The sequence below is a fragment of the Saccopteryx bilineata genome, chromosome 8 (genome assembly GCF_036850765.1).
Source record: "Saccopteryx bilineata isolate mSacBil1 chromosome 8, mSacBil1_pri_phased_curated, whole genome shotgun sequence".
In the NCBI taxonomy this organism is placed as follows: Eukaryota; Metazoa; Chordata; class Mammalia; order Chiroptera; family Emballonuridae; genus Saccopteryx; species Saccopteryx bilineata.
Window position 1 is genome coordinate 12,188,683 of NC_089497.1, and position 25,647 is coordinate 12,214,329.

General features: G+C 37.3%; 1 protein-coding gene across 20 annotated transcripts in view; it reads left to right on the forward strand.

Moving 5' to 3' along the window:
* Window positions 1–25,647, forward strand: part of ROBO2 (roundabout guidance receptor 2) — a 1,433,919-nt gene that overhangs the window by 1,261,226 nt on the left and 147,046 nt on the right. For all 20 annotated transcript variants that reach the window (XM_066241946.1, XM_066241947.1, XM_066241955.1 and 17 more), the window contains exon 5: window positions 7,065–7,203. In XM_066241946.1, coding sequence (XP_066098043.1) covers window positions 7,065–7,203 — 139 coding nt within the window. The remainder of the gene's footprint in view (window positions 1–7,064; window positions 7,204–25,647) is intronic.

A 25,647-nucleotide genomic window follows, 5' to 3' on the forward strand; every position in this document is an offset into this window, starting at 1 on the left:
TTATTTTGTTCGTTAGATTGCACACGGAAGTGAAATCATATGGTACTTGTGTTTCTCTGACTGGCTTATGTTACAAAGTATAATATTTCCCAAGTCCTTCCATGCTTTTACAAAAGGCACAATTACTTTTTTAAAAAATTTTATTTCTTTTGGCTAGTAGTATTCTATTGCATAAATGTACAACAGATTTTTATCCACTCATTTACCAGTAGGCATTTGGGCTGCTTCCAAATCTTAGCTATTGTAAATGATGCTCCAAGGAACATAAGAGTACATATATTTTTTCAAATTATTGTTTTGAATTTCTTTGAATATAGTCCCAGAAGTGGAATCGATGGGTCATAAAGCAGGTTCATTTTTAATTTTTTGAGGTAGCTCCACATGGCTTTTCACAGTGACTGCACCAATCTGCATTCCCACCAACCATGCACAAAGGTTCCCTTTCCTCCATGTCCTTGCCAACACTTGTTGTTTGTTGTTTTATTGATGATAGCCATTCTGACAATAGTGAAATAATTTATCATTGTGATTTTAATTTGCATTTTTCTGATGATTAGTGACATTGAGTATCTTTTTATATGTCTATCATATGCCATATCTATGTCCTCTTTGGAGAAGTGTTTCTATTCAGGTCCTTTGCCCATTTATTAATAGGATTGTATTTTTTTTATGTTGAGCTTCATAAGTTCCTTGTACATATAGGATATTAATTCTTTAACAGATGTATCATTGGGAAATATGTTCTCTCACTCAGTGTGTTGTCTTTACATTTTATTGAAGGTGGCTGTGACTGTGCAAAAGTTTTTTGCTTCATAGATTTCCATTTGGTTATTCTTACTTTTGTTATCCTTTCTTAAGGTAATATATCAAAGAAAATATTGCTACCAGAAATGTCTGAGATTTTACTGCCTATGTTTTCTCCTAGGATTCTTATGGTTTTGAATTAACATTAAAGTCTTTAATCTATTTTGAATTTATTATTATGTATGGTGTAAGAAGGTAGTCAGTTTTATTTTTTAGTACGTACCGGTATATGTCTAATTTTCCCAGCACCATTTATTGAATGGGCTATCTTTACCCAAATTTATGTTCTTGACTCTTTTGTGAAATATTAACTAAACATAAAGATGTGTTTTATTTCTGGGCTGTATTCTGTTCCATTTATCTATATGTTTGTTTTTATGCCAGTACCATGTTGTTTTGATTACTATACCCCTAAGTATAGTTTGATATCAGATAGTGTGATTACCCCAACTTTGTTCCCTGTTTGCTGAGAGTTTTTATCATAAATAGTTGCTGGATTTTATCAAATGCTTTGTCTATATCTATTGATAAGATCATGTGGTTCTTGTCCTTCATGTAGAGAGGACCCAATAAAATGGGAAATCAAAGAGGAATAAAAACTGACACCAAAGAAACACAAAGGATTGTAAGAAAATATTAAAAACAACTATATCCCAACCAATGGACAATCTGGATAAAATGGATTTCTCCTTGATTTAGATTTTTTTTAAACCCAAGAGCTATTTTATACCCACAAAACATGGTATATAAAAAGTCTATTTTATCTTATTAATTAAGAATGCTTTTGACTTTCAGTAACAGAAACTTGAGTAACCATGGCTTAAGCATAAAGTAATCATTGTTGTCATATCTACCATATGTGTGTTGATCCTGCAACAAAAGGATCTATACACATACACACATGTGCACATGCACACACATACCAAAAGAATAGTTTACCTGAAAATTTTTTCCAATTTGTTAAACAGAAACTTGAGAATCATTCTAAAATTTTTTCTTCAGCACCCACTTCTAATTAATCACTCAGTTCAGACATATCTTCATTCTGTCTCTTTTTTTTTTTTACATATCTGAGAACCACTGTGTCAGTCTAAGCTGAAACAATTTTTTATAAGGACTGCTTCATTTTTCACTTTATTGTTCCTCTTTCATAGACCTGCCAAAATGACCTTTGTTATAGGCTTATTAAAAAATGTTGCTTCCTTTCTTAAAATCTTTCATCAGCTCTCTATCACCCTCAGGGCAGAACTCACTTTTCTTGATATTATGAACAAGCTTCTTCATGGTCTTAACTGACTGCACCTCTCATCACTTTTTTGATGAGCTCAAGCTGCTGGCTGGTCCCCATTCCTCGGCTCGCAAACTTGAAACCTGGCATAGGAGGAGAAACTGTTTTCACACGATCTGAACGAAGGAGCGACTTGAAGGAAAGACTTCTTTCAACTTGCTCATCCATATGCCAGCATATAGTAAAATATCCCCAATAAAATCACAGGGGCCAGAAAGGGTCTTCTGACAGATCACTTCTCAATCTCAAGTGATAACAACAGTGGTTTAGCTCTCTTTTAACATAGATTATTGCAGCTTGTAGATGAATTGGATGAATACCTCCAAGCGAAGGCAAACAGAAAGACAAGCCTGTATTCTACACTAATGATTCCTTTTTATTTTTAACATTCCAAGAACTCATAAGGTGATGCTGATCTTACTGTGTGGTTACTACCAAAATCAATAGCTTGGCTCTGGCCAGTTAGCTCAGTCAGCTAAGAGCATTGTCCTGAAACGACGAGGTTATGGGTTTTGATCGCTGGTCAGGGCACACATGGGAAGCAACCAATGAATGCACGTCTGAGTGGAACCACAAATGAGTGCTTCCCAACCCTCCCCCCTCTCTCTACTTGCTGTTTTTTTTGTTGTTGTTGTTTTTGTATTTTTCTGAAGCTGGAAACGGGGAGAGACAGTCAGACAGACTCCCGCATGCGCCCGACCAGGATCCACCCGGCACGTCCACCAGGGGGCGATGACTCTGCCCACCAGGGGGCAATGCTCTGCCCCTCTGGGGCGTCGCTCTGTTACGACCAGAGCCACTCTAGCACCTGGGGCAGAGGCCAAGCAGCCATCCCCAGCGCCCGGGCCATCTTTGTTCCAATGGAGCCTCGGCTGCGGGAGGGGAAGAGAGACAGAGAAGAAGGAGAGGGGGAGGGTGGAAAAGCAGATGGATGCTTCTCCTGTGTGCCCTGGCCGGGATTCGAACCCAGGACTTCTGCACGCCAAGCTGACGCTCTACCACTGAGCCAACCGGCCAGGGCTTCTACTTGCTGTTTTATATTTCTCTTATATCGTAAAATTATTACAACAAGTATTATTTTTCCTTAGCTTTATATTGAGAAATATTAGAATGCGGATGAGATTAACAACAAACAATAAAGGATGGAAACACTAAAGTAGAAAAGTAGGGGAATAAACTTAAAGTTAAGTAAACAAAAAATGGATAAATGTTGAGAACACTTGGAGAATATAATTGGAAGTGGCAATAGAAAAGTATATATGACAGTATGTAGTTAAAAATAATTTAAAATGATTTCATTCTTCCTCACTCAGCTTTCAACGATTGTATGTTGTTAAGAAGTTTTCTTTTTTTTCCAGATTGTCCAATTGTTTAGCATATACAGATAGAGACACTTACACTGAAAGAAAATTATAGACCAATATACCTTGTAAGCATGGATGCTATAATGCTCAAGAAAATATCAGCAAACTGGATCCAGCAATACATTAAACAGATCATATGACATGATCAAGGGGGATTTATTCAGGGGATACAAAATTGGTATAATATATGTAGATCGAGAAATGTCACACACTACATAAACATAATGAAAGATAAAAACCACATGATCATATCAATAGATTCAGAAAAAGCACTTAGTAAAATTCAGCACTGATTTGAAAAAAAAAATCTCAGCAAAGTAGGAGTAGAGGGAACATATCTCAATATAATAAAGACCATATATTTTTAACCCATAACAAATATCATATTCAATGGGCTAAAACTGTTTCCCTTATCACTGGGAAGAAGACAGGAATATTCACTTTCACTCTTCTTATTCAACATAGTACTGAAAGTCCTACCCACATAAATCAGATAAAAAGAAGAAATAAAAGGCATCCAAATTGAAAAAGAAGAAGTAAAACTATTATTATTTGCTGATGATATGATACTGTACGTAGAAAACCCATAAAGTCTCAGCCAAAAAACAGAACTGATAAGTGAAATCAGTAAAGTAGCAAGATACAAAGGAAATAACCAGAAACCAGTTGCATTTTTATACACCAAGAATGAACTATCAGAAAGAGAAACTAAAAACAAACAAACAAGCTAAAACAAAACAAAACAAAATCAATCCCATTCACCTTTTTTCAAAAAGAATAAAACACTTAGGAATAAATGTAACCAAAAATGTAAAAGTCTGCACTCAGAAAAAGATACTGAAGAAAGAAATTGAAGAGATACAAATAAGTGGAAGTATGTACCACGTTCATGGTTAAAAGGTATTAACATCATTAAAATGATTATACTACACAAAGTAATCTATAGATTCAACACAATTTTTATCAAGTTACCAATTACGTAGTTCACAGACTAGAACAAAGATTAAAAATTTATGCAGAACCACAGAAGACCCTAAATAAACTCAGCAATCTTGAGAAAAAATAACAAAATTAGAGTAATTCTACAACCTGATATTGAACTGTACAACAGGGCCATAGTATTCAAAACAACATGGTATTAGCATAAATGCAGAATATAGATAAATGGAACCGAATAGAGCCCAGAAATAAACCATACCTTTATAGTCAGTTAATGTTTGACAAAGGAAGCAGAAACATACGATAAGGTAATTATAATCTATTCAAGAAATAATGTTGGGGATATTGGACAGAATATGTGCAGAAAATAAAAGTAGATCACTTTCCAATTTCTCACACCATACACAAGAAGAAACCAAAATTAGATTAAAGAATTAAATGTTAAACTCAAAACCATAAAAATCCTGGAAGAAAACATAGGGAATAAAATCTCAAACATTTTTTATAACAATATTTTTTCTGTTATATCATCTCGAGCAAGGGAAAAAAAAAAGAAATGGTGTTATATCAAGCTAAAAAGTTTTGCACAGCAAAAGAAACCGTCAGCAAAACGAAAAGACACCCCACCTAATGGGAGAACATATTTGCCAATGATACATCTGTTAAAAGTTTAAAATCCAAAATTTGTGAATAACTTATTAAACAACACCAAAAAAGCAAATGATCCAATTAAAAACTGTGCAAAGAACCAGAATAGACGTGTTCAAAGAAGACCTACAAATGGTCAATAGACATATGAAAAGATACTCAAGGTCACTAATCATCAGAGAAATGCAAATTAAAACCATTATGAAAGATCACCTCACACTTGTCAGAATGGCGCTCATTAATAAATCAACAAACAAATATTGGCCAGGATGTGGAGAAAGGGGGACCCTCATGCACTGTGGGTGGGAATACAGATTGGCGCAGCCACTGTGGAAAGCAGTAGGGAGCTACCGCAAAAAATTAAAAATAGAGCTAGCTTATGATCCAACAATTTCACTTCTGGGAATTTATCGAAGGTAACCTAAAACACTAATATGAAAGAATATATTCGTGCATGTCAATAATGTTCATTGTGTTATTTACCATAGCTAAGATTTGGAAGCAGCCCAAGTATCCAGTTAGCAGATGAGTGATTAAAAAAGCTAGAATATTTACACAATAATACTACATGGTTGTAAAAAATAAGGAAATCTTGCCTTTTGCGACAGCACGGATGGAGCTGGAAAGCATTATGCTACGTGAAATACGCCAGTGAGGGAAAAACAAGTACCATATGATTTCACTCATATGTGGAATCTCATGAACAAAATAAAAAAACTAACAAGCAAAATAGAGACAGACTCAGAGAGCAGGCTGACACCTTTGCAAAATGTGGGCGGGCAGAAGGGATTTAGCAAAAAAGAAAGAAAGAACTAATGGACAGGAACAGCAGTGCGGTGATAGTCGGAGGGAGGGGTGGGCTCGTGGGGGAGATGGAGGAATGTACACAGGGGGTACATTGTGACGTAAGGAGACTTAACGTGAGGTGATAAACACGCTATATAGTGTTCAGATGATGTGTAAAACAGTACCTGAAACCTGTAGAATTTTGTGCCCTTTTTTTTTTTTTTTTTTACAGAGACAGAGAGAGGGATAGACAGAGACAGACAGACAGGAACGGAGAGAGATGAGAAGCATCAATCATCAGTTTTTCGTTGCAACACCTTAGTTGTTCATTGATTGCTTTCTCGTATGTGCCTTGACCGCGGGCCTTCAGCAGACCGAGTAACCCCTTGCTCGAGCCAGCGACCTTGGGTCCAAGCTGGTGAGACTTGCTCAAACCGGATGAGCCCACGCTCAAGCTGGCGACCTCGGGGTCTCGAACCTGGGTCCTCCGTGTCCCAGTCCGATGCTCTATCCGCTGCACGACTGCCTGGTCAGGCGAAACCTTTAGAATTTTGATAACCACGTTACCCCACTAAATTCCATAAAAATAATTATAAATAAGTGATTTTTATTTATGAAAAAAAAAAACAGATTGATTGCATTTTGATTAAAGAAAAATGAAAATCAGTTAGACGGCATTTCATACAAAAGGTGAAAATATTTATGGAATTATCAGGTCCTTGTCAAATGAAACCTTTCAGGGGAAAATTTAGATAATACTTATGTGGAAAAGCACAACCATTTTGTTTTCTCTAGCGTTCCTGACAGAATATTAATGTATTTTATTCTTGCTATTTTACATTTAACTTTTAGTTTTTCACTCGGAGCCACTGTAATTGATTTAAATAGTGATTTTTATCTCTTTCTTCATTTCTATGGTATCCAGTGTTCAGAATTTTTATGATAGCACCTACATGATTAACTCAGGAATCCACTGAAGAATTAATTTATTATTTTTCCCAAAAAAGTTCGATGGTTTTATATAGAAACCATAGCTACTTATGTGCTTCAGAAATTGTAATTTATTCAGTTACATTGTATTTCTAAGTCCTTAGCAAGACATAGCTGAGGTAGAAAATTAAGTACCTACCTACGAATAATAAACCACACTTTCTCTATGTGTGTGTTTTTTTCCATAATGTATTTAAAACATGCCCAATTTATATTTTATTTTACTGTTGTTTCTCCCTCCTCAGAACGCCCCACCTTTCTCAGGAGGCCAATTAACCAGGTGGTGCTGGAGGAAGAGGCCGTGGAATTCCGTTGCCAGGTCCAGGGGGACCCTCAGCCGACCGTGCGCTGGAAGAAGGACGATGCAGACCTGCCCAGGGGAAGGTAGGAACATCGGTCACGTGACGACGGTTAGATAACGATTAGACAGTGAGAAAAGAGGAACGAGCCACAGCCGCACCTCTGTGCACTCTTATATCTTGGTGCGTTACATTCGCGTCTATGATTTTTATATGTGTAGACACAGAGCTCTTGTTGTGTATACTGAAGTCTTCCAGGCTTTCGATGTCACGCTTTCACTCAGTTTTCCCGCACATTCCTTATCCTCCACTTTCTCTATCATCCCCGAATATCGAGGATTCATTGCTGACGTGCTTTCTTGTCCACGATCCCTTGAGCCATTCCAGCTGTCTCCTGCAGCCACTGCTCTGTGGCCGTGATGCTGCCTCCCACCCTGGACACCGCCCGCCTCCCTTCATGGTCCAGAGCATCACTGACAAAAGGCTGCTTATGGTCGCTGATGGTAAGGGTGGGGTAAAGGAGAGGTCTTGTTCCACATAATCCTGTAAAGGCAGTAGGTGGCTGACGCCACTTTCCACCTAGGGAATTACTCAGGAACTTCTTGTATCATTTTCTCACTTGCTATATCTTCATGGAGAACTTCTCCTCCATCACTTTAAATTCTCATCACCAAACCCCAAAATACAATCTCACAACTCTCTAGGGTAAGTTCAAAACTGCTTGTCATCTTCTCTAAAAATAAAATGAAATTTTCTGTTTAAATTTTTCCAGGACCTTGCCCTTCATGATCAAATAAATTATTCAAGTGTTTTGTTTTTTCTATCTAATGAGCAAGTCTAGCTTTAAGACTATTTTTTGTCTTTTTCTTCATCCTACCTTTTTTTTTTTTTGTATTATTCTGAAGTGAGAAGTGGGGAGGCAGAGAGACAGACTTCCGCATATGCCCAACTAGGATCCACCCAGCAAGCCCACCAGGGGGCGATACTCTGCCTGTCAGGGCTTTGCTCTGTTGCTCAGGAAATGAGCTCTTCTTAGCGCCTGAGGCAAAGGCCATGGAGCCATCCTAAGTGCCTGGGGCCAACTCACTCCGAACAAGCCGTGGCTGCGGGAGGAGAATAGAAAGAGAAGAAATAAATGAGAAGAAAGATGGAGAAGTGGATGGGTGCTTCCCCTGTGTGCCCTGACCGGAAATCAAACCCAGGGCATCCCCATGCAAGGCCAACACTCTACCACTGACCTACTTGCCGGGGCTTTGTCCTTTTTGAAACTACAGCCACTACCTCTATTACAATCATAAAACCTTACTTTAAAAAAAATTACTTTTTATTCAATTGACTGAAATAAAACACACTTCCACAAGAGTCATCTGCCTTTTATGTCCTTTCATTGTTACTGCTATCAGTGAATTTATATATTCATTTTAATATCTCAATCTTCTATTTCCCTAGGTCTATGACACTATACATTCTAAAGTTATATTATCATCAATAGCACTAGTTGCAAATTGACCCAAAATTTTAAATAGTGAGAAGTTCTTTGTAAATTATGGGAATAAGAGAAGTAAAAAATTTTGATTCAGTTAATTTTTCAGCCTAAATGGTAGGGAAAGTTGCCTCTATGTTTATTTTTTCACTTTTCTGTCAGATGTGGACTGTTCTCAGGAGAGGTTTGTGAACGTAGGGCTACTTCAGCCTTCTTGGTAAAGAAGCAAGTTAAAAAGTAAAAGGCGCCTGACCAAGCAGTGGCATAGTGGATAGAGCATCAGACTAGGATGCAGAGGACCCAGGTTCAAAAACCCTGAGGTCGCTGGCTTGAGCTCTGGCTTAGCAGGCTTGAGCACAGGCTCAACAGCTTGAGCCCGGGGTCACTGGCTTGAGCGTGGGATCATAGACAAGACCCCATGATTGCTGGCTTGAACCCAAAGGTCCCTGACTTGAGCAAGGGGTCACTGGGTCTTCTGTAACCCCCTGCTCAAGACACATATGAGAAAGCAATCAAGGAACAACCAAGATGCCACAACACAGAATTGATGCTTCTCATCTCTCTCCCTTCCTGTCTGTCTGTCCCTCTCTCTGTCTCAGTCACCAAAAAAAGAAAAAAAGTAAAAGGCATTTATGGTGTTGTATTGTTGGTGATTCTCCTGTATGTATGATCACTACTTTTGCTCAAATTTTAGATAATTTAGTGTAATGTATAATGTAAGATTTAGGATCAAGAGATTGATTATAATAAAAAATTTAGCCTTTTGTAAAGATAGGCCAATTTTCAGTTACTGGAACTAAATAGTCTTTTTCAAAATAACCAACCAAACAACAACAACAACAATAAAACTTTCACTTTAGGATAATTTTAGATTTGTAAAAATGTGGCAAAGATAGTACAGAGAATTTCCATAAATGTTATAACTATCAATAATTTCCCTTATTGGTCACATTTTTCATTACTATGAAACTCTTCTCACTCCCAGTGAACATGCCAATGTATACTACATACTTTTTATATTATTTTGATTTCACAATTTTTCCCATTAATGCCTTCCCTATGCTCAAGAATTCTGCCTAGTGTATTATTTTAGTTGGATATTATAGGGTATTGGAGTTAGGTGGCATGTTTTCCCTGTCCTCTCTGATCTATGACAGGTTCTCAATATTTTCCTGTTCTTATGATCCTGACAATGTTAAGGGGTATTAACCAAGTATCCTATAGAACATTCTTCAAACTTGGATTTATTTAGTGTTTTCTCATGAATAAATGAAGTTTGTGGTATTTTAAGAAAAAGCCACAAAGAATGCTTTTTTATCACTTGATATCAAAGGTTTCATGATATTCACATGGTGATCATGTCAGTTTTTTTTTTTGTTTGTTTTTTTAATTCAGTGAGAGGAGAGAAAGCAGAGACAGACTCCTACATGCTCCCTGACTGGAATCCACCTGGGCAAGCCCACTCGTGGGCAATGCTTTGCCCATCTATGTTATTGCTCAGTTGCAAAGCAACCAAGCTCTTTTCAGCACCTGAGGCGAGGCCATGGAGCCATCCTCAGTACCAAGGCCAATTCGATCCATTTAAGCCATGGCTGCAGGATGGGAAGAGAAAGAGAGAGAGAAGGGGGACAGGAAGGGTGGGAAAGCAGATGGGTGCTTCTCCTGTGTGCACTGACTGGGAATTGAACTCTGGACATCCACATACTGGGAGGATACTCTACCACTGAGCCTACTGGCCGGGGCCTCACATTTTATTCTTAAACAATATCCAGTTTATCACATGTTAATGGGTCTGTGTCTTTGAATGAAGGTAAACTAAAACTTAAACCCAGTTTGATTTGTTCTCAGATTGCTCTAGGTCAACCGGTTTTTCACAACATTTTTTTTGAATATCCAATACTTGACTATTTGGCCAGGAGCACTGACCTTTATCCTTTAGATTGTCAAATTAAAAATAAAAATGACAATAGCCAACACAATAGCTGTCTCTTGAAAATGAATAAAATTATGCCAACTTTTTTTTCATACAGACAAAAAAAATTTTTTTTTGGTGTGCTGCAGAATTTCAGTAATTAGTTTATGTGTGCCATGAGATGACAAAGGTTGAAAAATCACTACTTTTTTTAGTTGCTACAGTTTTCTCCAAATCTTTTCAAGTTCATGTGTAAATAAGTTTATCTAGTACAGAGAAATCAAACAACAGCATTAAAGCATGTTTAGAATGTGTGAGGCAGAGTTCTCTAAAGTTAAGGGGGGAGGTGGAGAGGAGTATAGGGGGAGAAATGGTGGTGGACAGAGACTCGACTTGGGGTGGTGACACACTGCCCAGTACACAAATAATGTGTTGTGGAACTGGGCACCTGAAACCTGTGTAAATTTATTAACCAGCGTCACCCTAATAACCTCAATAAAAGGGAGGAAGAGAAACTCGGAGGAATCTTACTGCTTCTAACTTCCCTTCAAACATTTTTGTGGGTTCAGCCTCTTGATTCCTCTGTTACAGGTATGAGAGTACTAGAGTGCGTTGTTGTGTGACCAGCTAAATATTTTTATTTTAGGTAATAAGCAAAAGGAAGTACTGTGTGAACTTTAAATTGTATGTTAAAAAGGCTTAAAGTGAGAGTCAGTGAAATATAGAAATGGAGGTCAGTATTTCTATCACGATAGATGGCATGAACTTCTTGACTCCCTATTTTTAGATGGTATTTCAAAGAAGCTTATTCATTCTCATCTTTGACAGCATTAGCATAAGCTTCCCTTAGGCCTAATGAAGGGTAAGAGACCTCTTTACTTCCTGCGGAATAACAGTAACGACTATGAGCCAACCACAGCCTAAATGAACAACACCGATTCTATTACATTATTTAGGTCTCAGACTAGGGAGACGGCCATTGTTCTTATGGAAGCAATTGTGTGGAGCGGTGTGGAAGATGACATTTCTTTGGCATAACATTGAAAGCAATTTGAATAAGGTTTGTGTAGTGGCTCACACTTAACACATTTATAGTAAAGCTTTGGAGGGCAGCTGCATAGCCTATAATTACTAGGTAAGTAATACGTGACTATTTTTCTTCTGGAGACAAGAAAAGCTTTTCAATTCAAGTTTAAATATATGAAATGCTGTGATAGCTATTTAAACCTTCAGCACAGAACAAGTTATTTGTGCCAACCTTTCAGTAACCAGACATGAATTAAGGGAGTATTTTTTTTTTCTATGAAGATATTTTTTTTAAGTAGTACCCATGTGCCTCTGTTTTTGATTTAGCTTTAAGCCCCTAACCTTTCTCAGTAACTGTCTTTAATAAAATTATATCATACCTTCGGTGGATAGCATTAAAGGCTTTTTTTGATTCAATGTCAATTCAATGCTTCGGTAAGGTGGGGCAACTTTGAGTGCCCAAACCCAACAGTAACCCTGATGTCAAACCTGGAAAATGGATTATCAACCTGGATATTTTCCATGTGACCAAAGGACAAAATAAGGAGTCATAATTTCATAATGCTGCCATTAAAATATTAACTGCTTGCAGAAACTTCTAAGGATACTACTATTTCACAGTTGAAGATTTCAGGGAGAAAAAAAAATTTATGACTGCCTCAGGTATCAATATCTTTTTTTTTTTCTAGAGGGTTTCTCTATATATGTGCTCGAATACATCCACACTGACCTTTCTTAGCGACAAGAATTTTTGTATGCCAATATGGAAAGTAAAGTGGGTTTGCGGAGCAATGTGAGAGAAGGGGATCACATTTTGGAGTTCATAATGAGTATTTAGAACTGTACTTTTTTCTAAAAGCTTAGTTTCATTTGTAGGAGATGCACTTTTATATTTATTTGCATTCATTACTATGTTGGTAATGCCTGTTGTTACTTTGTAAAAAGAAAAACTCATTTTAAACAAAGTAAAAATGCTGTTAATAATTCTGTTTTTTTTATTATGTGTTAACCAGATTGAATGATGTAGGAAAATATTTACATACTGAATACATCCAGGAACATCAAAACTGAAGTAATCGGAGTTTCTTCCTTGAGAACTATATCTTTCTTTCTCAGGCAAACCTAAGGCTGTTTGCTAATCAATACTCATATGATAATCCAATGCCTCAAATACGTCTTTTCACAAAGTGCTTTATTTGATAGAAGTTGCCGGTGTTTATAATTGGCTCTCGATGTACCGTCTTAAGCTATGTCCCATGATAACATAGGGCATTTGTATATTATTGCCGTAAAAGAATAAAAAAATACATATTTATATGTGCACATGCATGCTGGAGCTCTATGAAAAATATATTACATTACTATCAAAGAAATAGAATATAATATATTTAGAACCAAATAAATAAAATATGAAATTGAAATTCAGCAACCCCACAGCTTTCTGTTCAATCTAAAATTAGGAAGAAGGGCCTGACCTGTGGTGGCGCAGTGGATAAAGCGTCGACCTGGAAATGCTGAGTTCGCCGGTTCGAAACCCTGGACTTGCCTGGTCAAGGCACATATGGGAGTTGATGCTTCCTGCTCCTCCCCCTCCCTCTAAAAATTTTTTTAAAAAATAAAATGAAGTAATATCAGGAAGGAGAATAAAAATATTTCTTTTCAGGATTTAGGTAAGAAATAGTGTGATTAATCTCATTACAGTTTCTTATCTAGGCCCGTCGGTACAGTGTGTATTTTAGTTAATTATTAGCAGTCTTTTAAAAGTCTGGAAATAGGAGATTTCACATACTTCATCAATCATGTCATTTTCAGAATATCACGATGAGTTAGCTCCGGGATTTTTCTTATTTCATTTTTATTTAATTCCTGAACTAACAACTGTGAAGTGACACTAACTTCCTTAATAAGAATCCACAGTAAACAAAGCAATGTTCATAATAGCTTGTCAGGGGGAAAAAAGGAAATAAAATATGCCATTTACATTCCTACGTATGCCTGCAAATTTTAAATGCAGTTGCTAGCTCCCACGTCGTGAATATAATTCATGAATATTTCATAAAAATAGAAAAGAGGCTAGAGAATAAGAGTTTCAAGATATCTAGTGTAAAGTTCTGTCAATTTTCCTAAACCCACTGATAATTTTCGTTTTTAAAGTGCAAGTCTATTTTAAGAGAGACTTTTTAGAATTCTCAGTCCCATGAAATGTGAGATTCACCAAAATACATGATTCCTTAAGAAAAGGAACTGAATAGGACCACTTAGAATCTCCCCCCCCCCATTTTTTTTTTCTTTTACACTAAGTGGCTCTTTCTGCTTAGCCCTGGAAAATGCTCTTGTGTTAATTGTTTGGAAGCTCCATTGTTCGGAGCATGTGCTTCTGGGATGCGGAGATGCTGAACAGGTGCTCAGCCTCCCTGCCGAGAAGATCGGCCTCCTTCGCATACTGTATGGGCTTCAAGGACATGTGGTAATTTGGGCTCCTGATAAATAACCAAGCTGATTAGGTTGGCTGGTCAAAGATTGGTCAATTAAAAATGGTTTTTGAAAACGAAAGGGGAAAAAAAAACCTGAAGAAAAGCCATAAGTATAAAACGTTGTATGCTATACACCTGAAGAGTAGTTCAGTCCCGAAGGTTCAGAAATATAAAGGAAAATGTTAATGAATATTCCGTGATTTTTCAGCTACACGGATGTCTTTGTCATTTCTTTCTGAAAAAGGAAAATATGAAGAACCACAAGGACAGTCACTGTGAAATTTTACGTACAACGACCACTAGCATAAAGGGTACGGAGGCCATTGTCAGGAATGTTGGACTTCAGGGTCGTTTTGACAATTTTTGATCATTGACACTTTCAGTTACTCTCCCATGTTCTGGAAATGATGTTTTACGGATTTTTCTACCATGAACTAGGAGTGTGACCTTTAAGAAAGTATTTAAGCTCTTTGTGTTTTACATCCTGTTGACATGGACCAGTGGTGCGTCAGCAGTAATGATTAACCTGCGCTTTGACTAATTTGTAGGGGGTGAATAATTATGCCACCCATTCTATCTCACAGGGCTGTTCAAAAGATATCACAAACGCAAAGCACTATACATACTGTGCAAATAGTGCACATAACAGGTGTTCCAGTTTTATAAATTTAACTGACTGGTAGAATTTATTTAGTAATATATGTAACCACAAGAAATATATATATATATTTATATATATGGCTGAAAAACATAGACTACACAATTTTTCTGGATACTCTATTTTTGGCCAATTGATTTCCAAAGAAACTCATAACATTATTGATTTAATAAATATAACTTGTGTTTTTAAATCACCTAGCTCGTTTTCCGAGCCTGGGTGTTGCCACCTGTTTTTCTATGTCTGGGAAGATTGTATATGACCCAGAAATTGTATTCAAGCCCCATGCAATAAGACATCTGGGCCGAATCCTTCACATTATTCACATTATATTGTATTGTTTGTCTGCTGGTGATAAGAAAACTACCACTTTATAGGATTATGTAATGATAAAACATGTGTTTTTGGAAAATTTACCATTTGCCACGCACTCTTCTAAATGCTTTTGCATGCATGCATTACATTCTTATAAAGAATAGTATGCCAGCATTATATTATTCTCATTTAAGGGATATGGAAGCAAAAGCTTAAAGAAATTTCCAGAGTCACACACTGATACATTTTAGGGCCAGGACTTTATTTAGAATTTGTCCAACATAAAACTTGCATTTGAAACTAATGGGCCTCCTAATTACGTGATTATGTTTGGATTTGAGTCACAGAAATTTTATATTTTAGATAAAATTTGAAGTAATCAGTTAGAGCACTATATTATGAATCATTTTATAGAAATACCATTATAGCATTCCTGTTAAGAGTAATTTTTAGACCAATTTTGTCAGCCACACATAAAATGTCTTGATGTTTTGAAAATCTACACTTGGGTCAGGTCACGTTTACTGTCTGGGAGGCTGAAGATATAGATTTTGTTTACAAAAAAGATTAATTAGCAACTTTTAGAAGGATGCCAGAATGGCACTTTTTCTGTGTTTTCATCAAATAGGTGCTAATAGATGCTGTTAACACAAAACTAATTGCCACCCAGCCTAGGGAGAGCACGTTGCCTTGTCCTGTGACTACATTGGCCCATCTGTTGAGAATCTCGGCTTGGGGACAATGCAGGAACTGGCATCCAATCTGGGCTCTGGCCAGTGGTCAACTAACAAGCTGGGACACACTTGGAGTATGAAATGCAACCAAGTCAGAGATGCTCTGCTGTCCGTTACCTGGCAGCTCTCGTGTTGTGTTGAGAGCAAAGCCAAGACCAGTGCCAGTTTGCAAAGCAAAAAGGACCTGCCTGTGTGCCACCTGTCATTGGCATGTGGGTACTGCCCCCCATGGAAGCCGCAGTAGGTCTGCTTCTTTCGTTAAAGTGTGGCGTGTTATATGTTGGGACTAAGGCGTGTTACATGTCAGTGCATTCAGCTAGGCTGAGGTGGGGACTGCGGCCGCATTTCACCATAACCCAGACTGGAAGACAAGTCAGAGACTTACCAGGAGCTGATCACCACGGCACACTGTGACCCACAAGGGCCGATACTGGATATTTACCATTGAAGACACTCTCTCCTGCCTACATTTTACCTTGACTGTAAACAGAATTTAAAAAGAAAAACACTATTCAACTGACTCTATTCACATAAATCCTTGCCTTCATGAAACAAATTGTGGTTAGAATCATTTAGATACATTTTAGTCACCCTTTTATTTTTTGGTGTTTTATTTTTGCTGGTGGAAAAGAAAAGGAAAATGCAATAAAAACAACTCTTTGAATTGGTCGTAGACTTTTCCTATAAAAACCTAAATAAGCAGTCAGGGAACTGGAATTTAGGTGATCAGTGTTCTGATCCCAGCTCTGTCAAAATCCACCATGTTATTTTAGGCAATTTACGTGTTTAAGTACCGGAGTCCATAATGGCAAAATGTAAACTCTGTTGAATTGGATGGCTTTTGTGGTGCCTTTAAATTATAAAATGGTGTGAGTCTATGAATGGTAAGAACTCAATTTTAAAAGAGCGATAATATATAGGAGTAAAAGCAAAAATAAAAACAAAACAGCAACAAAATAAACAGACATTGAAACAAGTGGGATTAAAAAGAAAGAGTAAAATTATCTCCATTACTTATGATAATTACTTTTTTATAGTTTACATATAGTTGATCAGATATATACAAGCATATTTTTATATTTTTTAATTAAAATTTTTTGACTCTGAATGCTTATTTAGGTTTTTATTAGAAAAGTCTACTACCAATTCAAGGAGTTGTTTTTTATTGTATTTTCCTTTTCTATAAATATGTTAATAAATTATACTTCCATAGTGCTTAACTCTGTATCAGATATACTCTAGACATTTTACTTTAATATATTTATCTTTAGGACAACCCTATGATGTAAATACTATTATCATTCTTGTATTATAAGTGAGAAAAATAAGACACAAAGATGGTAAGAATGGAAAAGTCCGATTCCAAAGACCACACTTTTAAATACTACTAATGATACTAGGTAGGAAGGGCGTGCTTCCGTTCTCCATTTGAGACTGAAGATTAAAAACAGACAGCTTAATAAATGCTTGGCTAGATGAGTTACTTTTTTCAGATAGTCACAATACACATCTATGTGATACATATACATGAAGATTTCATAATTTGTTCATAATGGCACTTATCTGTAATATATAAATTTATTATATCATATAAATAAGTTTGCATATTTTTTAAAATTAGCATTGTTTCCCCCTGCCCAATAAAACAAAGTTTGAAACAGTTTTATCTTTATAGAATATTTTAACTTAATATATTCATGTCTTCTTAACTTCACATCTAGAAATTAAAATAAAGCCATTGGAAATATATCAGAAACTAAAGAAATGCTCCCTGAGAGAATTTAATAATATGAGTGTATAAATCTGGAACTGAACTCTTTTAGGGCATAAAAATTTAGTTTATCTTTTTTATCTTTATTGCCTAGCAGTGCTCATTCATGACACAGTTGAACTTATTGAGAGTGTTATATTTTCTTGATAATATTTGATGATAATTCTATGGACAGTTATGAATTGGTAGACAAGACTGAATCCAAGCTTCATATTTTCTACCAGTGTGGTATTATTATTATTATTATTATCATTATCATTGTTTCTTCTTTTAATGGTCTCCCTGAAAAGTTGCTGCTCAACCCAGCTTCTTGAATCAACTGGTATGAACTGAGAAAGAAAAAGAAAGGAAAATAAAATGAAATAACTTGAGACCCAGTATTATAATGACATGATGGATGAGGGATCTATCTTAGTTAATGTGAGAAAGAGGTATAATTTTCAAAGATAAGAGAAAAGAGAACAAACATTTTTAAAGTATATAAGACCATACCACACTCCACACAGTAAAATTTATTATTGGTAAAAATGTACTTTAGTTGTTACATAATATTAATTTGTTGGTGCTCCATTCTGAAAGGCCATATTTAGTGGTGAGGGGTTGCCACTGGGCACAGCGAACCTTTGCCAAGAAATGAAAGTACCAGAGGTCCCTTCTGAGCAGATGAGTCATCCTGTGGATCTATGGGATAAACTGGGACAAAATCCCAGGGTAGAAATGTTGCTAATCAATCTTATGAGCAAGAGTGTTACAATTACATAACTTAACTGTAATAGCTTTTCAACCTCCCCAATTACAACATCATTTGTAGTACAATGTTTTCTGAAGTGAATAATAAAAACCTCCAATTTAGACTAATGAAATATTATATTGCAATAATTATTTCAAAGATAATTATATACTGCTCACAAAAATTAAGGGATATTTCAAAATGAATATGAAGCGATACAGAAAAAGAAGCATTTGATTCTTTTTTTATTAAACAAGGACATCAGAAAAGCAAATGACAAGTCAAAGAAAGTTGTTAGTTGATGCAAATGAGATGCAAAACTTACTTTTATTTCATTGGTGAAAATGCACTGTGTAAAAGGCTGAAAGAAAGTCCTGGAGTATCTGCACATCCTCTGATCCCCTAATTTTTGTGAACAGTGTATTTACTGAACATTTCTGTGTAGATATTGCAACAAATTTAAAAAAAGAAAGGATCAGCTCGTTCTCAAGTATTTTAGGAGAGGGTAAGATATATATATATATCGTATATATATATGGTATATATATATATGATATATATATCATATATATATATCATCCATCATCATTAAATAAGAAAAACTGATGTACAAGATGTTTTAGAGTTTGAGAAAACAAAGCTACTTTTGTCCCATGTAACACTGGAGAAGGATCTAGAAAGGAGAACAGAATTCCTCTACGTGGACCTGCAGAGAAGACTATTTCAAGAGATGGAAGCAAGAGCAGAAAGCTTTGGTGTGGCCTGTGGAGATCAACAGTGAGTGGTTCAGTTTGCCTTCAGATAGTGGAGTGGCGCTTAAGGTTAACAAAGGTTAGTTGAGGCTTAATGATGAAAGCCTCTGATTCCAAGTAACTTCTTTCCACTGAACACACTAGGAAGTGGGAATTCACAGAAGCACATTGAATAGAAATGTGTCTTTGTCTCTACGTTTAGAAAATTGATTCCTCTATTTATACACAGAGTAGCTTAAAGTAGAAAAAGTTTGGAGGTAGGCATACATAGTAGGAAGTTGTTACATTGGGGGAGTTAGTTACATTGGGGTAGTTTCGGTGAATCTACAATCATGCATAACATTGTAAGTGGCAGTACTTATTATGTAGTTGGAAATTGATTGTCAGGGTTTCTGGGAAATGAAAGGTTAAAAATAATAGTAAGGTTTATAATTTGAGTGCTTTCATAAAAGGTGTTATACAGTAAAAGATTTCTTTAGTCTAATAATTTTTAATCATATAATAATATCATATGTCGCTGAGATCAAGTTGGATTGTTTGTGAGATCCTACAATACATTTTCTCATAGTTAAAAAGAAAAAAGTGGCAAATCAACTGTGATATGTCATCTCTGGAAAACGATTTCTAATTTCAGAGATATTAAAATATGAACACTGTGTATCTTCAAATTGATTAACCATGAGACTAACAGCTAATACTTATAAGTGCCTCACATGCAAGTAACTGATTTAATCTGCACACTTGCCTTATGAAACAGCTCTTCTTAACAATCTTTATTTTATAAATCTGAGGGGCAAATTTAAGTGGTAGAGAGAGATTTGAATCTAAGCCCTCTAGCTAAAGTCTACTCTCTTAACTATTACACTGAAATAATTCATTCTGAAAGAATATTATGTTAAAATAATAACAAAACTGTAATTTTCTGGAGCGCCCACTGGTTCCATGCTCGATATTTACACAGTTTATAATTAATCTTTCCAGCAACCTTGAGGTGGGAATCCCTCCTTCAGCAGAGGAGGAAACGGAAGCTGAGAGACAGTGACTATGAGCGTAAGGGCACGGGACACTTTGTTGGCACAGCTAGATTCCAACCCCAGTCCTCTCTGACGTAAAGAGCTGATCCTTGTTTCTCACTTTGGACCCAGATCATGCTCCATTCCCTGTTTCATGCCAAAGTCATTGGCTATTTTGTTTGTTTGTTTGTTTGTTTTGTATTTCTGTTAACTAAGAGGAAATAGTGCTGGTCTCATCAACATAGAATTACTTATTTCTCTGTCTCCTCAACAACTTTTGCAATCTCCCAATAGCCAGCACTCTGTCTGGAATGCAGTGCTCACCACATATAATTTAGGACAGTGGTTCTTGTTTGGAGCTCACATTTTTTCTTCTACACCCAGAGAGACTTGTGACGATGACTGGAGACATTTTCAATTGCCACATTTGGGGATTAGATGCTACTGTCATCTAGTGGGGAGAGGCTAAGAGTGGTGTGCTAAACATCCTGGTACACACAGGACAACTTCCACAGCAAAGAATAACCTGTTTCCCTAGGTCAACAATACTGACGTTGAGAAATCCTTGTTTAATAGAAATGATAAACCTGGGTATTGCTCACCCCAATGCTACTTGATATAATTTTTAGTTTTGTTTTTAATGTTACAACAAAAATAACAGAAATTAGTTCAAAAATACACTTCAAAGATAATTATTATTATTTTTGCATTAGCTTTGAAGGTGTACCAGGGAGATGGACAAATAATACCATAATTGGTTTTGATATAACTATGTCATTGAAGAAGGCCCTTTTTTTCTGACAAAGACAGAGAGAGTCTCAGAGAGATAGACAGCTAAGGACAGACAGACAGGAAGGGAGAGAGATGAGAGGCATCAACTCTTCATTGCAGCACCTTAGTTGTTCATTGATTGCTTTTTCATATGTGCCTTGACTGTGGGCTACAGCAGACCGAGTGACCCCTTGCTCAAATCAGTGACCTTAGGCTCAAGCAAGTGACCTTGGGCTTCAAGCCAGCAACCTTTGGGCTCAAACCAGCAACTATGGGGTCATGTCTAAGATAACACACTCAAGCCAGTGAACCCGCCCTCAAGCTGGTGAGCCCATGCTCAAGCCAGCGACCTTGGAGTTTCAAAGCTGGGTCCTGTGCATCTCAGTCTGATGCTCTATCCACTGCACCACTGCCTGGCCAGGCAAAGGCCCTTTGTTTTATTAATAACAAGATGAATGTATATTTTTTTCGCATATTTCTAGAAAATATGAGTCTGGGATTTTTTAAAAATATATCTTGCTGAGTAAATAATCACCAAATTGATAAAACTAGGTAAAAGTCACTAAATTTGAGAAGTGCTGGAACTTTCATTTTCAAATAGACCTAGCAACCCGCAAGTTGTGTGGTACACTGAATGATGACTCGTTCTCCTTTGCAGCTGCGTTGAATGTCTAATGCTATAAGCACAGTGTGCGAGGACCTTTCTGTGGGCAGAAGAAAAAGGAGGGGCCTTGTGAATCTCTTGTTGCACAGTCCAGACTGAACACCCTCTGATACTGTGGAATCCACCCCAACCCCAGTAATTTAGCAAGTGTTCACTTTCAACACCAAAGAAGGAGACGTTTTGAAGTGTGTCCAGCAAAGACCACAAGTCTACTACGTCACCTGTAGATGCAGAAATCTATTTTACTACAGACTTGCAGTCCTTATAGCACAGGGTTCATTCCTGACTCACAGGCAAGAAGAATGGAAGCTGTCTGTCAAGAAACTGTTTCGTGTGGGAGCTGTGAGTTCTGTGGAGCCCCTTGGATTTAACACCTAAGCCCTTTTCTAAAAGGATTTAAAAGTTAAGATTAATTTTAAGCACTCAACTGAGAGAAACAACGGTTTTTTCAACTGTGATGTTGCAATTCCAAGTCCTATTGTAAAACCAAATTGTTTTAAACTAAGTCAAGCCAATAAAATAACTATTTCTAAGATGAATAAAATTTAACCTGCCCTGAATACTTTATTTGATCCAACATACTCTCCTTGATTTTGCTATAATTGTATTTTTTTGCCATAATTTTTTATGCTCTCATTAATTAGACAACTCATTGGAAATAATACCTGCGATATTCTAAAACTATTTAAAACTCATACATGTAGCTGATTGCAGATGATACTGTATTGGAATAATTTATAAAATGTTGGTGCAGAATTTATTACTAGCATGGTTGCATATTAAGGACAGCAACAAAAACTACTAAATATTATTTTCTGATAGTATTAATGAAAGGAAACTTCATATCTCTAGAATGGTTTGAATTTGATCTTTTATGAATGTGGAAGAAAGGAGTACTTTACACACACACACACACACGCATGCACACATATGCGTACCTATTTAATCTCTAAACTTTTAAGGTAGTTGAATTTAGTGAAAGTCAGAATAACTATGGAGTATATTAAAAAGTTCTCTGAACTTTTGAAAGCAATAATGTAATTTCCAATGATAAGTCTTTGCCCCCACAAAATACACACTAATCTAAAAAAATAAAAAATATGCTTTGCCAGGCAAATAGTGACTATCTTGTCAGTGGTAATAATAATAATAATAATAATAATAATAATAATAGAGCTCTGGATTCCAGAGGGTGACAGAGTAGGTGGATGTTACACCCACGTCCTCCCAGGATCAAAGTGGATGTACAACTAAATTTCAGGACAATCAATCCTGAAAAGCCAACTGAAGACTAAATGAAGAGGAGTCTTATAACTAAGGATTCACAGAAGAAGCCACACGGAGACTGGTCTGAAGGGCAGAGAAGTGGAAAGGGCTGGCCCAGCTCTGGAGGAATATCTCAGCTGGGGGTTGGAATTCCCCTTGAGGAGGGCAGGGCCTAAACCCTAAGTCGGGCTTTCCAGCCCAGAGGACCAGGGCCAGGAAGCAACACCCACAGGGCATTTGGTTGTGAAAAGCGGGGAAGTTTCTGTCTTCCAGAAAGGGATGGGAATCCATAGACACTGAGACACCCTCTTAAAGGGCAAGCGCAAAATCTCGTTCACAACCACCTGCCCTGGGTTCTGGCAAAGGGAGGGTGGAGCAGACTAGAGTTACGTGAAGAGAGTCTGCGGTTTGTGGCTCTGGGAGCGACACAGAAGGACAGCCACCAGAACCCCTGTGCTGAATCATTCTGCACGTACTGCAGTCCTCCTCATTCTTGGGTGGAGTAAATCCCCTCTGTGGGACAGAAGCCTGGGGAAAGAAATTTGCCCCACCCTGTGAGAATTAGACTCTGCTGAGGAGTCTACTGTCTTGGCCAAGGGGTAGACATCTGGAGCAGACTCGAGAAGTGACCATGACGACTCAGTTGTCTGGCTTTGAAGCAGGAGCCGTTCCCCCCCTCCCCCACTTTCCCGTGAATCTGACTGGAGCTCCCCCCTCATGGGAGATTCAGTAGGGCTACCGTGCTGGCTGCTGGCACACTCACACTCTAGGCTCATGATAGCACTGGAGGTCCTAGCCACAGCAATCAGACAAGAAGAAAAAATAAAAGGCATCCAAATTGGAAAGGAAGAAGTAAAACTGCCATTATTTGCAGATGACATGATACTATATTTAGAGAACCCTAAAGTATATTAAAAAAATACTAAAACTGATAAATGAATTCAGTAGAGTAACAGGATATAAAACAAATATGCAGAAATCAGTTGCGTTTTTATACACTGACAATGAACTATCAGAAAGGGAAACTAAGAAAACAATGACGTTCACAGTTGCTTCAAAAAGAGCAAATACCTAGGAATAAACTCACACTAGGATGTGAAAGACCTATACTTGGAAAATTATAACACGCTCAAGAAAGAAAATAAGACATAAATAAGAGGAAGTATATATCATGTTCATGGATAGGAAGAATGAACATCATTAAAATGTCCGTATTACCCAAAGCAATTTATAGATTCAATAGAATTCCAATTAGGATACCAATTGTGTAATTCACAGCACTAGACAAATATTCCAAAAATTTATATTGAACCACAAATGATCCCGAATAGCCATAGCAATAATGAAAAAGAACAAAGTTGGAAGAAATATGCTGCCTGATATCAAACTATACTACAAGACCATAGTAATTAAAGCAACACAGTACTGGCATAAAAACAGACTCACTGATCTGTGAAACAGAATGGAAAGGCCAAAAATCAGCCTGTGCTTATATGATCAATTAATATTTAACAAAGGAGGCAAGTCTATTCAATAAATGGATAGATATGTGCAAAAAAATAAATTAGAGCATTTTTACACCATATACAAGAAAAATTCAAAGTGGACTAAACTTAAATGTTAGCCTGACCAGGAGGTGGCACAGTGGATAGACAGTCGACCTGGGACACCGAGGACCCGGGTCTGGAACCTGTGTTTGCTGGCTTGAGCACAGACTCATCCGGTTTAAACACGAGGTCACCAGTGTGAGCATGGGGTCGCTGGCTTCAGTGTGGGATCATCATAGACATCACCCCAGGGTCGCTGGCTTCAGTGTGGGATCATCACAGACATCACCCCAGGGTCGCTGGCTTCAGTGTGGGATCATCATAGACATCACCCCAGGGTTGCTGGCTTCAATGTGGGATCATCACAGACATCACCCCAGGGTCGCTGGCTTCAGTGTGGGATCATCACAGACATCACCCCAGGGTCGCTGGCTTCAGTGTGGGATCATCACAGACATCACCCCAGGGTCGCTGGCTTCAGTGTGGGATCATCACAGACATCACCCCAGGGTCGCTGGCTTCAGTGTGGGATCATCACAGACATCACCCCAGTGTCGCTGGCTTCAGTGTGGGATCATCACAGACATCACCCCAGGGTCGCTGGCTTGAGCAAGGAGTCACTGGAACAGCTGGAGCCTCCTGCTCAAGGCATATATGAGAAAGCAATCAATGAACAACTGAAGTGTCACAAGTATGAGTTGATGCTTCTCTTCTCTCTCCTTTCCTGTCTATTTTCCCCTGTCCTCTCTCTCTCTCTCTCAAAAAAAAAAAATTTTTTTTTTTAAAGTTTGACTCAAAACTATAAAAATCCTAGAAAGAGAACATAGGCAGTAAAATCTCAGACATGTCATACATAGCAGCATTTTTTTTTCTGATATGTCTCCTCAGGCAAGGGAAACAAAAGAATAAAACAAGGGGGGCCACATCAAACTAAAAAGCTTTTGCACAACATAGGACACCATCAACAAAATGAAAAAGGAACCCATTTTATGGGAGAACATTTTCACCAATAATATGTCTGATGAGTGGTTAATTTAAAATATATATATAAAGAACTTACAAAACTCCACCCAAAAAACAATCCAATGAAAAAAAATAGGCAAAGGACCTGAATAGGCACTTTTCTAAAGAAGACATACAGGTGGCCAGTAGACATATGAAAAGATGCTCAAGGTCACTAATCATCAGACAAATGCAAATTAAAACCACACTGAGCTATCACCTCACACCTGCCAGAATGGCTGTCATCAACAAATTAACACAGCAAGTGTGGGAGAGGATGTGCACAGGGACTTCTTGTGCACGGTTGGAGAGAATGCAGATTGATACAGCCACTGGGGAAAGCAGTATGGAGTTACCTTGGAAAGTTAAAAATAGGAATGCCTATGACACAATGATTCTACTTCTGGGAAT